The sequence below is a fragment of the Accipiter gentilis genome, chromosome 17 (assembly GCF_929443795.1).
Source record: "Accipiter gentilis chromosome 17, bAccGen1.1, whole genome shotgun sequence".
NCBI classification, from domain to species: domain Eukaryota; kingdom Metazoa; phylum Chordata; class Aves; order Accipitriformes; family Accipitridae; genus Astur; species Astur gentilis.
The window spans coordinates 27,352,647-27,369,089 of NC_064896.1; the positions used below are offsets into that span (position 1 = coordinate 27,352,647).

A 16,443-nucleotide genomic window follows, 5' to 3' on the forward strand; every position below is an offset into this window, starting at 1 on the left:
TTATATTTTAATAACCGGACAGTCTGGGAATGTACTTAGTAGTGGTCAGAAACAGACCAAATAGGCCAAGTCCGAATCTGAACGAGAACTTCAACGTTTGGATTTGGGATTCTGATCTACCATACGACGTGATGCTAAAATATGGGGAAAACTTTAATCAAGATCTTCTGAAGCTTAGAGTGTTAGCTTTAGCCCCGTCTCCAACTTTGGTCACAAACAAGGTTCATCAGCATTTAATACGTAACGTTACTCCTTCAGACTGAAGACCTCAAAATACCGTAGGATCAACTAATTAGAGCCTGACAGCTCCTTTATTGCCACTTCTACGACTGTGAAACTAAGGCATGGAGAAATCGAATGACTAGCCTCAGCCAGCTGAATAGTTCCACTTCTGAATCTGTACGAGCGTCCAAACTTGAACCATACCAACAGGTTTCCTTACTACGCCTTCCGTTGCACTCGCTTTCCTGTATCACGTTAATTTGGCATCTTTTCCTTTGAAGTTTCACCAAAGGAAGGATTAGTTATATAGCCTGTGGTGTTTACGTGAGCGGAATACCTTAGCCTGGCTCCTAGGCTGCCACAACGCGAGTCAGAGCAATGTTGCTTTTCAGCAATTAGCTCCATCGCCCAAATGATCACTTGCTTCAGCAAACAAGGAGAGCTACCTTCATGAGGATACCAGAGACTTACAAAACCCAGGGGTTTGGTGGTGGAGAGATGGTGTTACTATGGCACGTATCAGATTTAGGGATTTAAGTTTTACCTCTCACTGGAGAGCAGCGCGCTCAGGGCCCTGGATATGGATATGGATGGGAATAAGGCAGGAGGAAAAGAGCTTTTGATCCCTCTAAACAGTAGATCTGGCTGATGCAAGGATGGTATTTTAAAATGGGAGAAGAAGAGAGGGAAGAACTTTTAGCCTTCTGGTTAGGAAGAAGGTTGTCCTAGAAGTGGATATTTCAGTGTCACAGAGGGTCAGGGAGCAGGCAGGAAAGGAAAGGTTGAGCAGAATCAGTAAGCTGAACACTGTTGAAAACTGTCTCACAAGAGTAGTGTTGCTGTTTCTTTTCAATTGAAGTTAGCATTCAATTCTTTTCATTGGTCTGCTTTATTTTTTGTGGGTTTTAAATCATCCAGTGGAAGGAGAAAAGGAAAAAAATTCTTAAAATCATCACAAGTATTCAAAAATAAAACAAACTTCAAGTCACATTTCATAAGACTTTGTAATACAAACTGTGAACTTCTGCAAGAAAAATATCTGCACTTCTGCGCAGCAAAAGGCATCAGAAAGCAATGGCGTAACCACGAGCATTCGACCTATACAGCAAAAATATGGCTAGACTATAGAATCGTACTCAGGGGATCTGTCACCAAGAGCTTCAACTGGGCAGAGATTTCCTGTTAAGTCTCTCCCACCCTTTTTATCATCCCAGAAGCCAAACAACAGGTCTTTGGGATACAGAAAGAAGCAAGTTTTGGAAACTGAAGCGCTAGGTACTCAAAATCTGTAAAGAAGAAATATAAATATACCATGTAAGAACTGATCCCCTTTATTTTTAACAGACACATGTAACCATATACCCATTCAGACAACAAAAAGCTACAGGGAAAGAGTGATGAGGCTATGACAGACACTTGAAAAGCATGAAAATATTTGTTTGGGGATGAAACATACACACCCTCCAACTGCACTGATTTTGCTAGACAATACTAGAAGTCAGATCCTAATTCCGGATCTGACCAAAATATCAGTTGGTACCAATTCTTAATACCATCTACTATTTCCAGTTGGAGAAAACTTTGTTTTTGTGTAAGTTTATTGCAGGTTTCTTGTCTGTAGACAGGTTCTCAGTCCTTCTCACCCTATAGCTGCTCCCATTCAAGTGGTGCTTAGTGCCTTGCCAAGTCTAGCTAAAGCACTTAGAAATGGGAGAAGAGAGCAGGTTAAAGCTTAAGCTGCTTCGCAAGGAACTCTTTAGGGGTTCCTCGCGTAGTATTTCCAAAGGCAGCACTGCTACATCTGCGCAGCTTCTTCTTTCGCTCTACTGCCTTCGATCAGAAGGCAAAGGTAGAGTGGAGGTTGTCGTTTCAAAATTACAACAAAAAAATTTGAAGCTACAGAAGCAGCCAGCACGTGGAACGAGATTTATTCTAAATGGCAGCAGCTACATGGCGGGTCCTGCAGAATACGTCAAAATCTCAGCATCTGGCCGCAACTGCACCGCACTTTTGGAGTGAAAGCACTATGTGAAATAAAAACATTCTCACTGTATTATCAGACGTGCTAATTAGGCCAAGAAAATGAACTGGCTGAATTGTATTTAGCTTCATTCAAACTCATCCCAAAGAAATAAGACGTAAGCATATTGGGACAAACTTTTACTTGCCTTTGCCTTTAACTAGGCTGCTCATATCCACAGTACCGGCGTGCAAACCAGGTATGCACCAGAAACCCATGTTCAAAAGGCCGCACATACTGGAATTAATTTGTCAGGCTTACTAATCGGCTTCTCTCCCAGCCTCCTCGTGACCTTAAATATGCTGCAGCATGCATTCCTCGTACCAATGAGAGGGGAACCTTACAAGCCTGTGTTGGAAATTCTCTGAAGATACCTTTACAAACAGTTTGAACAAAAGAGATATAAAAAAGCCACGGGACGGGTGCAAAAATTTGCACCCGGTGCGAGGTGTGTCGACAGTGTGGCCGAAGAAGCACGCCTCCAGCGGTATTCCTAAGAGGAACGCAGCTGGATGTAGGTGGAAGGGAAGAAATATTCTGCAGTGGAAAAAGCCTACGCTGGAGGTTGGCCATGCCAGCTGCATTTCACTGTTAAACCGGTCATTTAGCGAAGTACAGCCACAAGCACGCACGCACACACACTTATAAGGGAGCAATTTGTGGCTGACTGGTAGAATAACAAAATATTATCATCTGCTTTATTTTGAGTAACTTCAGTCTCGCAGAAAGATAGGGAAGAAGAGCCTATGGCTCCCTGGACAGAGAGCGCAGCTCAGCTGTAATCATAGAAGAGGATTTTTAGGCCTACGGTTATTCTCTAGTATTTGCCAGAGGAGGAATTCATCACTGCTTTGCCATATAAACTCTTCTGAACCTTTACGAGAAGTTACAACGGCATGTTGAGAGTCAGACACAGGAGCCATGCTACACCTGTGATAATTAATTACCACCGCTCAAGGGGCTCCTGGTAACAGCATCCTTTCGGAGAACTGTCAGGGATACCACATGTAAAAGCCAGTCTGATGCCTCTGCATGCATATAGCAATTTGAGTGCCACTATATTAAATTCCCCCGAGAGAGGCAGCACCAAGAGATATAAAATAATTTATTGCAAAGTGCATTTCCATCTGCCCTGTGGGTTACCAATTGCACCCGTGCTCTGCTCAGGGTGCCAGCCCTCAGGAAATTAGATGGCCTAAAGGCACGGAAAGTAGTTGCATTTTATCAACATGTAGGTCGTCTCTGATGAAAAGCTCTTAATCGCAGGCATAGTAGCACAGTACCCAACAGCATGTCATGACTTTTACATTCTCAAGAGGTCTGGCTGCTAGGCAAGTTGCTTTTTTTTTTTTCTTTTTTTTTTTCTCTTTTTTCTTAAATAATTAATATCTGTGATAATTACAGGGGATAGTCTCCTCCTAATAGATTTGTTGCAGGAGATGGCTCTTATCCCCGTAGAACACATTGCTTAGTGACTCCTGTTTCAAATCCCCGGACTCTCTCAGAGGAAAAATTATAATGCTGCCCATCAAGCCACCAGATCCATCATAAAAGGAACTTTGAAAATGAGAGCCAGGTGCCTAGATAGATCTGGTGGCACATCACTATACAGGCCCCAAAAGATAAATATGAGGTATGATCCTGGCAACATTACTTATTGTACGACATAGCCAAGACATGTGGATTAGCTCCACCGAGGGTCTTAGAAAGTGAGCTTGTCAGACCCACAGAGGATAAGAATGATCATGATCCGGTACAGGCTAACCCCAACACCTCAGGCTGGCATGCCAGAAACACCAGGCAAAGACTGATCGAACACAGTTTTGGAGGTGAGTATTGCCAAGACCTGTATACTTACCACCAAGTCCCGAATGCTTGCTCAGAGGGGATGGGATAATGGAGAAAGAAAACTCAAAAAACAGCTGCCTCAAGAAATGACTTGTATTTGTAAGAAAAGCAATGAATGCCTGGCACAGAGTAAAAAAATGCTCGTATGAAGTTAAAGTGAAAGAACAGAGGCAAATGTTCTTCAAATACCAGCAGCACACATCGTTAACAGTGCAAATATAAACTACAAAATGTTAGACTAATCTAGTCAGCCAGAATACAATGTTAGCCAATGTAGGAAATGGTTGAATTCTGCCACTGATGGCCTTATGGCTAAGAATTAAAAGGACAGGCACATTAAAAAAAACCCTAAAAATCCTATGGTGCGGTTATTTTTTCTTCCCTCCCCCTTTTGCCTGGCGTGTAGGCATGGGCAACGAGGCCCTCTCGGTTATGGCTCTCTGCAGCCGGCCACTGCGACAAGGCAGCGTGGCCTGCGGTGGTTCTCGAGAGTCGCTCGTCCCTTCGGCCCCGGGTAAGCACACAGTGGAGGATGCCACTGCGTCCTCACCGGTCCATGTCGAGGCGCAAGTTAACTCGACATGGGGGGTGGCTCTTTGGGAGATGCGCGTTTCAAGGACCTGCGTCCTCGGCTGCTTGAGGAAAGCTAAAATCTCTGACAGGTAGTTATGGATGGCTCTTGTGGAGGTAGCCACAATGCCCAGCTGCAGCTCCATACGGCCCATGGACTGCGACATGAGACCCATGGACTGTGCATGCTCCCTCTTGATATTTTCCAGCAGCTGCACAATCCTACTGTTGGTTTCCATCAACAGCTTCTCTCCCTCTGTTAGCTGGGGCTGCCCTCTCCAACCCCGATCCCTAGGGACAGGCTCAACACCGCAGCGCTCTTCATTCATTTCATCATTTCCCTCCTCCTCCTCAGGAGAGTCACTTTCAAACTGAGGAGTCCTACTGAGTGACTGATCCCCGGGAGACTGTATGTCCATAGTACACTCCGGAGTCCGCGCTGGCGTTTGAAATCCCTCAAAATCCTCCCCAACGTTGCTGTGCGTTTCAGACGAGGACAACGGCCACTGCCAGCTCTCTGTGGTCCTGGCCGGCGAGTCTTCGTCAGAGGCAGGCACCGAGGATTCCTGTTCTTCGGCCGGCGTGGACGGCGAGCTCCCTCGGTGACGGCCGGCTTGCCCCGAGGATCCAGGAACCTCCCCATCTTGCTCCCCAGTGACATCTGGCAATCAAATAGAGGAGCAACAACCACTGTATCTGAGGCCAGGCAGATGGAGGTATCTACATGCATTGGACAACACATAGAAAGAAGCCAGTTGGGAAGCCAGAGTGTATGTGTTTGGGCAAACGGAAGGGCGGACTAAAAGTTTAGTGACTGCGGTGGGCACGTGGCAGTTGACGTTATTAACCGCTTTTGGTTTAAACGCACACTGTCCTGTACCCATAACACACACAGCCGTGCTGCATCCCAAGGCAGGAACTACCAATTCACCTCATCGTGACTGTGACAGGCAATGTCAGTGAACCTAGCGAGAAGCTCACCTATGCACTGCAGTGGTGTCAGTCAGAAATCCCTGGGACGAGCTCAGGGCCAAGTGTCCAATTGAGCTTCCTGGGGTGCCAGATGTGCTCCACCACTGGCTGAGGGCAGCCCTTTGTTGTTCTGAAGCACTGCTGGCTATCTTCGCTTTTGTCCGACGTCTCACGTCACCCCCACCCCCAGTGCGCTCTCTCCCAAAAAATCACTGCTGCAGCGCGACGGTGGCCGTCCCCAGCATTTATCCTGCGAGCAATGCCCTCCCCAAAACATTTGCCAGGTTTTTTCTTGTTCTTTTCTCCAAACGGTAGGTAACGCCAGCCGAGGGCATTGCTCGCCAGGATCCCATCGTCTGCCGAAAATAAACCTAGCGTCGCCCTCCCCTGACTACCTCTTCCCTTGCCTGAGGGCACATGGTGGAAATCTGGGTGCAAGTGGCAGCTTAGTGTGCAAAGAGGCATTCTTACAGATGTTAATGAGGAGGATGTTAGGTATGCGCTTACTCTAAATCCTCCCCTACACAAAATGCGCTCCCAAAGGCTAGAAATGGCTAAGCTTTTTGCACCCACAGCGATCGCTGGCTCACGGTAGAGCACGACCTGCCCAGCACCATTCTTGATTACGTGAGTCGGTGGCCGTAACTCTCACCCTTTCCGTGCTTCAGATAAAAAAACCCACATGAGTCCACTTTGGTTTTTTTTTTTTTGGGGGGAGGGGGGACAATTTGGTCATCAGAAATTAAACCTGGGGCGGTCTGGCTAAAACGTTGCAGGACGGTAGCGCAAAGAGCCTGCGTTCCTCACGCTCAGGCAAGGGATAACGTGCGAGAAGCGCTGTCGTCGGTAAGGATGCGGCCTCAACAGCAGCGGCCGGCTCTTGCTAGCTGGCTGGCTGTGCTGCTCACGCTACAGTGGTCCGAATGCCAGATCAGTGTCACGCCTACTCTCTGGCATCCCAGTCTTGAAAATGTTACTCTTTAGGGATTAATTTCTGCTCTGTGAAATACTTTCTATGCTGCTCTTCAGACCTCAGTTTGAAGCTGTAAGCTTACATCTGGAAGGTGTTGCTGAGGTCATCTTAAATGATACTTCTGGTTCTGTTTACGAATCAGGTTTTTTTTGTTTTGGTTTGGTTTTTTTTTAATATATATATTTGATACGGTTTTAAATGAAAGCTCCTTCTGACAGACCCAAGGATCCCTCCTCCTATATATCAGTCCCTGTCTGCCCTAATGTGGCACTCATCGTTTCTACACCCAAGTGCCTCCAATATTATACTGCTCTCAAAGGGATTCTGTGTGGCTTAATATAATTACGATTTTTTAAATGCTAAAATAATGGATATTATTTGTGCATTTAGCATATTCACTACTTCAAAGTATTCACATTCAAAGTATTCACATTCTCTCTGTGTCTGGCTGGACTGTCCAGTTGCATGTTTTATGGAAAGTGAGGATGAGGCTGTATTTGTAAAAAGGCATGAGCTCCTTATGAAAATGAATTTTAGGGACAAACTGTCATGCAATCATTGGCTCTTCCACTCCATGGAGATTTGAAAGGGACCGTATATCAACCTAACTGTAATAACTGCATCTTCCTTTGCAATTCTTCTCCCCCTTTGCCTAATACAGCTGTAGCTGCAATCCTTCATTAACAAATCTCTCTTAACAACTGTAGTGTAGGACCATGAAATTATTTCTCAGCATTTTCCTATTTGAGTACACATGAAAAAAAGAACAAAAAAACAGGGGACCTATTTTTACCACACATAGCAAACACACATTTCAGTTAAATTCTATGGAATCGGAGAAAGGTCAGGGATCGTATATATTCATTCTGGTAGAGCCACTGGTCATACAAAATGTCTCTGTATTTCTTTTGACATGTCATCAGAAAATTCCCCATATTTGAAAACTCCATTCTCCTGACAAGTGTTCTAAACAGAGCCCACCTAGCAATTGGTAAGTAAAAGAATCGAAATAAATTAAAAGTCAAAAACTGAAGCAAAATAAAATAAAAAAAACCTCCCACCCCCCCATTAATTTATGAATATTTCTGTAAATAGTATCACTGAGTTTAGTTTGTTCAGATTCAGGGGGATCATAACACTTTTGTTATTTGTGCATGTTTACACATTTGCCAGAGGCTTGCTAAGAAAAGTTTGCCTGAAAAAGCCTAATCAATTTTTGCAACGTTCCTAATCCTCTATGGAATTTTACCACTTGCTATCCTCCTAATCAGTATTTTCAGCCTTTGGGAGCTGAAAGGACAGCATCTGGCATAGGTGACCAATAACACAAATGACAAAGAGTACCAGCAAACAGTCTGCGAAAACCCATGGGCAGAAAGTTAATTGTGGAAACTATTGGCGAATACTTATGAATAATGAATACATTCACAGGTTTTAGGATAGGTTTGTTAACTTGACTAGCGAAGAAGAGGAGGAATATTCATAGCTGTTAGTATTGGTAACAAAGTGTTCAACAACTCTAGTAACTCCGGTTTCTGGAAGCTTTGTGAAGCATTGACATGGGGCATGGGGAAACCGAGGCTGCGTTACAGGCATGGCCTTACACAAGCTTTCGTTCGCTACAGAGCAATCGTGGGAAAACTGCCTGAAGGTCAACGGCTGACACCACCTTGACGAATGTGTCAGTCTCTGCCCAATAAATCCATTCCCTGATGACCAAAGGTCGCCCTAAATTCAGACCGGATCTTGGTAAGATGATTGCACCAGTGGCTAGGTTGGTGCTGTGGAAAAGGTGTGCCAGTGACAGTAGGGGCACTGGAAAACTTGGTTCGGCCAGAAACTGTCCTTATCGGCCAGAGGAGAGGCTGACTGCTTTGAACGGCTGCTGACAGCTGGATTAAAGCTGGCTGGAAGAGTCACCTCAACTAACTGCCTTTAACTCATTTCCTTGGCAAAGGGGTGACTTCCAAAAAAACCCCCAAACCAGAGAGAGGGCACTACGACTGTCAGGTCGGAATTGGCTATGGACCAAACTGTGCGTCGGCATTCGTTGATCTCGGTTGTTAATTGGCTTTAAAAAAAATCTCTCTCTTTTAAAACCAAGCTTTAAATACAGTGGGTACAAAGAAGCACAGCTAGCTTCCTCAGGTGTGAAGCAAAGGGAAGAGGTCAGATTCTCTGATCTTTCTAGCTGTTTCCACCTTACACAGCATTCTTACACGCAGCGTTTTGCTCACAGTGATATATACGACTCACAGGCAAAATAGGGCACTTAGGTCTTTTATAGAGATCTTTATATTTATACCTAGTGATAGCAGGCATCGAACTGGCAGTCTCCAAAGTCGTGACTTGCTTCATGTTCCTAAACTCACGTCCCTTGCTCTGACAGGGCATGGCTCCCATTTTGATCCTTAAATGACCAAGTAAAGGAATCGGAAAGGATCATGCCTAAGGGCTAAAGGAAATAGAAACATCTGGAAGTCAGTGACCCACTGCACTTCAAATTCAGCGTTTGATCACTGTGAGGACTATGCGGCTATTTCCAGAAGTCACATGGGACTCTCGGTTTTCTGAAGACGGTTTTTTGTTTTACCTCGCTGATTCTGTTGTGCTTAAAGAAAAAACCGAGATCTCTTATTGAAGTGGTCCATGTAAGAGTAACTAAGGAACCTTCACCAAAGTCCTGGCTATCTTCCTTTCTTTCCTGTTAGACAGGTCCTCTGTTTCTGCAGCGAAGCCCGCAGCTGGCTGCCTGTACGGTTTTTTGCACTGGGCTGATACAGAGCTTGGTCTGATGTGGTAGAGAGCAGCGATTGCTCCTGGTGGCCACAGGAGAACTGCCCCATCTTTTGTGCCTACAAGGGTGATCTGTGGTTTGCCCGATCCCGTTCTGAACATGGCGATTAGAAGCCAAGACTATTCCAGCCTTTAGGTTCATGAATATGTCCACCGTTTTGGAGCACTGCTATAGCGTGCTGTCCCTTTGCACCACAACATTCATTACCAGTGAGAGTCCTTTAAGTTTCTTATTAGACATAGTTAGGATTGTAGCAATTACTGGGTTGAGATACACAGAGAACTGAACAGTCGATTCAGCTGTAGGGATAGAGGACTGAGACAGAGGCCAAGAACAGAGCAGGGCTTTGGATATAGACAAACTTTAGAGACATCAGCGGTATTTCTTTAACTTTTGTTCACTGAAGAACATTTGAGATTTATGCCTGTGTCGTGCCTTACCTGCCACTTGGACTGGCAGTTGATCCCTCCCCTGAGATGTGCTGCTCTTTAAGAATCCCTCCTTTTGAAATCCCACCATTTCTGTTTCACCTCTGCTACTGGATCGTTGCCTTTTCCATTATCTTTCCTTTTCAGATTCCCCACCAGTGGAGCTGGACGTGAGGGGTGGGGTACCGTCTTCCTGCTGACAGGTAGGTGGAGATGTTCCTTGGCCACACCAAGTGGGCCAGGAGCTCAACAACAGCGGTAACACAGTTGGGGAGCTTCCTGGGACCTGCCTCTGCTGCTCTGGACCTGGGCCTCTGCCTGTATCTGCATCATGCCTCCTGGGGTGGGTGCATTTTTCAAAGTGCTTAGGTACCAAGGTGACAGATGCCTTGTAAATACCTAAGATAGATACAGACAGAAACTGTACCAGGCGCAATCAGTTATGCAAAACTTCATACAATGCCAATTGCACCTAGATGCTGTAGTATCACCCACCTTTTCTAGCATCTGCAGCCAACCACAGTCAAATATTTGGCACATGTATTTTTCCTTTTGAAAAGTGATGGGAACACAGGACATTCATTCTTCCTTGGTGTCAACAGGTCTAGGCACATAGCCCTTAATGTCACGTACTGCATATGCACATATTTTGTTCCATCGCCTTCCCTAAATATGAGTTTGCAAGTTTAGTTCCATTTCTTTCGTTAGCCGATAAAATTTGTTTCCTTCTCCGTAAACTGCAAAAACCAGTTACCTAAGCAGTACTAAAACTAAAGGGGTAGTCTTTATGTGTGCTTATTAAAAATGCACAGAGACTGGTTTAAACTAGATAAAAATATGGCTGTGGTGTTGCTTTTATCTTACAGATTAATTTTTTGAATTCCTTTTACTTTTAACTATACGGAGCTTGGTTTTAGCATAAGGGCCAGGAGTGATTATGCCTATGATTATAAGTTTGCATGTCTGGAAAAAAAAAAAAAGGCATCTAAATCAACTAGGTACACTTAATTACACTGTATTCCTTTTAGATTTTTGTCACTTCCCATATATATGCAAAAGACCTTGCCCTGCTTAGTTTGTAAAAGAAGAGCTGGGAAGTAACTTGGTAAATACTTCAGGGTGAATGTCTGTGGGTGGGGGGAACTACGTGAAGGACAATTTGGGCAACAGTACGTACGGGAATCTAGACAATGCTTTCAAAGAAGCAGATGAACAAAATTCTACAACACCTTTCCAATGCTAATAGGGTGGTAGCAGAAAGATGAGAACCTACTGATTTCAAAAGAAAGCTTGATCAGACTATAGAAGTTCATATGATAATGTTGCTTGTCACAGAAGCAATTGTACTTGATGAATAGACCTCTAGTGCCTCCGGGGAAAACCAGGTGACTCCTATTTGCAGACGGTTAAAAATGGATCTCCGTTACATTAGCTATGTCCACTGAAAACTAATGTCTTTTTTTTTAGCTATTCAAATAGGAATAGATATATAGAAACTTGTCAAAGACCAAAAGTAGGTAAAGTATAACTAGGCCTTCAACATGCCGCTAAGAATTTACAGACTAACCTTAGCTAAAGCATCGTTTCAGGGTAAGAATATCGAAGGTTAAGATTTAAATCCAAATTTGTTGTCTATGATCATATTTAGAGGAAAGAAACAAGTTCAGCCTACGGTTATGTCAGGTAAATGTGTAGTTAAAAAATATACAGAAATGCAATGATTTGAGTTTTCATTTAGACAATTAGGCTAATCCTCATAAATCTGCCACCACGAGCACATTTTAATCTGGAATTAACTTCTTCCAGCCCCACCCCAAATGAACAATTTGCAGGATTGTGCTTAAACCACAATGCCAAAAATCACATATTTACCGTACTGCAAACAATAGGCAGAGAATATTACTTTAGCAGTTAGCATAATGAGGAAATAACAAAAGTGCTTTGCAACACAGTCAAAAACATAAACCATTTGCAACACTTTCCTTCTATGAAATTGAGTAAAAATACTTGTATGTTCTCTGGGATACTGTAAACTCTACGAGGTACACTAAAATCCAAAAAAAGTGAAAATTACGTAAAATAAATCAGTAAAACATAAAAACTGTTTAGTGACTAAAATTAATCATTTAGCATTGAGTATCTATAAATACCATTACATGATTTATGAAAATGATTTGTATGTATTCACAATAAAGAACTATCAAAACTTTCTTGAAAGAAAGTCTTATTTGTGTTTCTAGGGCTGAAAATATCTTCACATTAGTACATATAAGTCACATTTACATATTATAATCACACCATCAAGAGTAATTTTAAGGAAGGCAGAAAAACTGATATGTTCAAATTCTTTCTATAGATACAATTTTCAAGTACCAGCTCTTTAACAGTATGCTCAATTAATGAAAAAATCATACAGGCATTGAAAATACACCTGCGATCCTGAAGCCTTACAATTCAGCCTACCTTGAAAGAGGAATGGTCATTGTCTAACAGTGGTTTCTGTTTAAGAACAAAAACAAAGCAGAGAATATAGTCAATACCCACTCCTACCCTGCAAGCCAGGTGGAATTTAAGTGGCAATTTGATGTTCTGTTTAAGAGACAGCATTTGAAAATTTGGCCTAGTCACAAAAGAAAGACAATCAACCGAAAGAAACCAAAAAGAAAGGTGGAGGACCTAAGACACTTGCAGCCTTCTCTGTTCTTGCACTTACTCTCACGCTTCCACACCGAGGGGAAAAACCAAACAAACTATGATGAATTATCTAAAACCATTTATTTTTAATTATATTAGAAATTAATTAACATGGGTGTATGAACATTTGAAGGAAAAAAAAAAGAGAAATAGCAGCAAAGGGAGTTTTGAGATGAGGGAGATAAGTCCTTCATCTCCCTGGCTCCTGAAAGAGAGAGAGAACACATTAAAAGTGTTGAAAAAGTTTTCCACTGTCCTAACTGTACCATGTTGGGAAACACATGCAATTTTTACTGTTCCTCAAGCAGTCGTGATTTTGAATATGTGGTTAGATATTCAATTAATAATATCTGAGTACAGCAAGCGACACTCACATAAGCCAACGTATTTAATTCGTCTGTTTCCAAACGCTACAAACCCCACGGTTTTTTTAACACTTACAATTCCTTTTCCAACTTCTTTTATACCATTGTCTTGTTGGGCTGATGCAGAAAGGTTTTGAAAACCTTTTCAGTTACTGCCCTGTAGTAAAGAAAAACAAGTATCATGAAAGGGCCCTACATGCTCAAGAATAAGCTGATAAATTCAAAATAATACTAGCGTAAATGAGGAGAACACCCCCACAGAGACTCAACTGACCTCTGCTCAGGACTTCCAGTGTTTTCAAATTGTTAGTTAAAGCTGCCCACCTCATGCAACACAAACCCTGGTTTGAAGAAGTGTTCAGTACTCAGAGTTTCCTGTTACTTCAAGATTCTCTGCCAAAAGTTGCTGATCAGCACGCTGCCAGCTAGGTGCCGAATTTTTTTCAGTGGAAAACATAGGGTTAGCACCGTTCTCCTTGACACATGCTGATTTTCAAAGCTTTTCTCTTACAAAGTGTTTTAAAAGCACGCATGTCATAGGCATGGTCCTAATCCTATACCTTCTTACGCTGCTGCAGACTCCCCACCACTTAGACTACAAGTCATAAAACCTGTAACCTTGCTACATCAACAAAAAATGCGGCCCGTGTTTTTTCACACGCATACTTCACAAATTCCACCCAGAGTCGCTGCTTTAGGCTTGTGAAAAATTACAACCTGATGACAACCTTTCTCTTATTATTATATGGCTATCTCATTAGAATTCCAAATACGTAATGCAAATCAATTACTTACAAGGATACCCTTCAAGAATTCTTCATTACGCCTGATGCCTTTTGCTCTCATCTTCTCAAATACAGTGTCTGGTGAAGATCAGAAAACCTTCTTCCTACACAGAAGCACTGCTGATGCCGGCAACTATCAAAGGAGTCGACGCTGTGAGTGCTGTGAAAGTTGCCTTGAAGGTATTTCCATTGTTTCCTGCAGACAAATCTCCATCATCAACTCCACCACAGTGAAATAAAAAAATGAGTTTTGAACCCGGACGTCTTTGTGAGTGGTTTCTTCAAACACAACATAACACTGTAAGCTAAGCCGCTGTCTGGCATTCATTTATATGTATTTGCTCTGCAATTTCATTGTTTCAGATGCCATTAGAATGTGCCACCTTTGAAACAATGGACAACAGGAATGGGATGAAGTGTGAATGCTTATTGCAGACAGAGCTAATAATATTTCTTTTGAATGCCATCAACTGATATTTTTCTGTTCAAATGCCGCTAAGGCTTGATGCCAGATAACAATATTCTGGGTTGATGATATCACAGTTATTCTGATCTGAGAGGTGGTACTAGCATCTAAACTGTTCAAAGGAGGAAAATCCTACGTTTGTATTTGGTACTGTAGCCCACATCAAAACCCAAAGACCAGCATCAACACATACAGAGGGATCAGTTTAGATTGATTACCACATCAAACCTAAGAACAAACCAACCACCACCCCTAGCTCCCAACTGACGCTTGTGTGACACTGTCAAAGTAATATTTACTAATGCAGAAGAATTGTTTATCTTGTCATTCCCATCTCACTATGAAAATTTAGCCTGCTCTCTTCTTAATTTTATACTTGCTCTTAGAGGATTTTTATATTAGGTTTTTAAACTTAAACACTATCCACTTTAGCTTTCACTGAAAATCCCAAATGACTCACTAAATCAAACCCATTTCCTGGCAGTAAAAAAAAGCTTAGGAGCACGCAATTTTTAATTCATGTATCTAGACATTTACAGATCTTAGTTTATGGATGTGTTCCTTAAATATCATGTAATTTTAAAATTCTCCATCCACAAGAAGTTACTGATAAACAAGTCAAAACAAAAGCCTAAGGAAAAACCCTTTAAAAACAAGCTTTTCATGAGCCACATAAACTTTTTATGAACAGAGTTAAACTGATTATTTTCAAATATTAATTTTGAAACTCTAACGATACCTATTTTCTGTAGTGATGATAAAAATTATGACCAAAAATTTGTCTTTGAATGTTTTATTTTTAGAGTATTTTCAAAGCTGCGTTTTAATCTGCTGCATGAGTTTTTTGGTTATTCTTCAGTATTAATGGGCTAGCTACACATTACCTGGAATTATATTCTAAGTACTGCCTCCAAAAAAAATTGCGGCTACAACTAACTGTGAGTTTACATGTTGCCATAGCTTGCTTACTTATTCAACGATTCTTGGAAACCTACAAGTCGCAAAAGAAAAAAGAACACCTCTTCCCCTTCCCCGATCCCACAAAATCCAGAAAGTGGTTTCACTATTGAAAACGCATCCTCTCCAAACGTACGTTTAGAAGTTGGACGCTATCTCTCTGAGTCAGGCAACTACTGTAAGCAGAAAGTCAGTGGCACAGATGAAGTACAGTTTACGTTTTAGTAATTCGTGCTAAGTAACTGCAGTAAAACGATAATACTGCCCATACCGTACTACTGTGAACCTAAAGATTTTATTACCTGTGTCTTTAGACATAAACATCATGCCTTCTCCCCTGAATATAAAAAATACAGCCTATGTCCATCCCTTCTCCTATCCTCCCAATGAACCAGAACCCCTCTCAAAAGACAACCAGCAAAACCAGTCAAACAGAACCACAAAAGCCATTATATTCGTCTTAATGCCTCCCTCGCCTATGACCCAGACAACTGAAATTTTTGGTTGAGAGAAGACTCTACAATAACAACGTGAAGATTTTTTTATATGCTGCCAAAACACGTTTTTCAGAAAAATACCAGTAGCAATGGGGTTTATTCTGTCATATTCTCTGAATGGAGAAAGGAAAATATCACTAGCTGGAACCTCTGCTAGCGACTGGGAAGGAGGTCAGGAAAGAGCAGAAAAATAAAGGGTGGAAAATAACCCAATTTTGTTCTGTTTAATGTTAAAAAGCAAAAGCTCCCCTGTCGAGAGAAGACACTGCCTACGGCCTAGCTTTCCTTTCCGTGACGCTGAACTTTGTCGAGGAGCAGGACACAGACTATTTTACCAGCTATCACCCAGGGGCTCAGGGAGGTTTGAGACTCTTCCTTGGGCTAGACGCCATGAAAACGTGTAAATGACACAGTCCCTGCTCAGGAGAGCTTACAATCTAAGAAAGCAAAATGACATACAGGAGCATGGAAAAATACAGCTAAACACAAACAAACTTTGTATACATATATATACGTTTACATTTATAAAACCTACCAAAACAGCACCGCTATTTCTACCTGCCCCTCTACCTAGCCATCGTTACTGAGATGTTCCTTAATAGGGCTCACAGGGGAGGTGGGTCTTTAGGAGAGATTTCAAGGAGGGGGTAGTGGCCTCATGAACCAGTTCAGGGAGGGCACTCCATGCATACGGGACAGCGTGGAAGATGTTCTACTGAAAACTTAAAATTGTGCAGAGCAGCATTTCTCCAGGTCAAAAGTTCGAGTGTGGTGTGCAAGATCCCTAATTCCTGAGACAGAGACAGTGTGGTTATGGGAGGAACGTTTGGCCGTTAAAAAGACAAGCGA

The 16,443-nt window shown here is 42.5% G+C and overlaps 2 protein-coding genes across 8 annotated transcripts in view; both read right to left on the reverse strand.

The window, feature by feature from the left end:
- SHANK2 (SH3 and multiple ankyrin repeat domains 2) overlaps positions 1–16,443 on the reverse strand; it is a 363,833-nt gene that overhangs the window by 20,682 nt on the left and 326,708 nt on the right. The gene's annotated exons all lie outside the window — the stretch shown is intronic.
- Positions 3,908–12,543, reverse strand: LOC126047515 (uncharacterized). The gene is made up of 3 exons (XM_049821277.1): positions 12,294–12,543; positions 9,843–10,496; positions 3,908–5,321 (listed from the first exon to the last, which is right to left on the reverse strand). The coding sequence occupies exons 2-3, from the start codon at positions 9,919–9,921 to the stop codon at positions 4,459–4,461; spliced, it is 942 nt and encodes a 313-aa protein (XP_049677234.1). The 5' UTR covers positions 9,922–10,496; positions 12,294–12,543; the 3' UTR covers positions 3,908–4,458.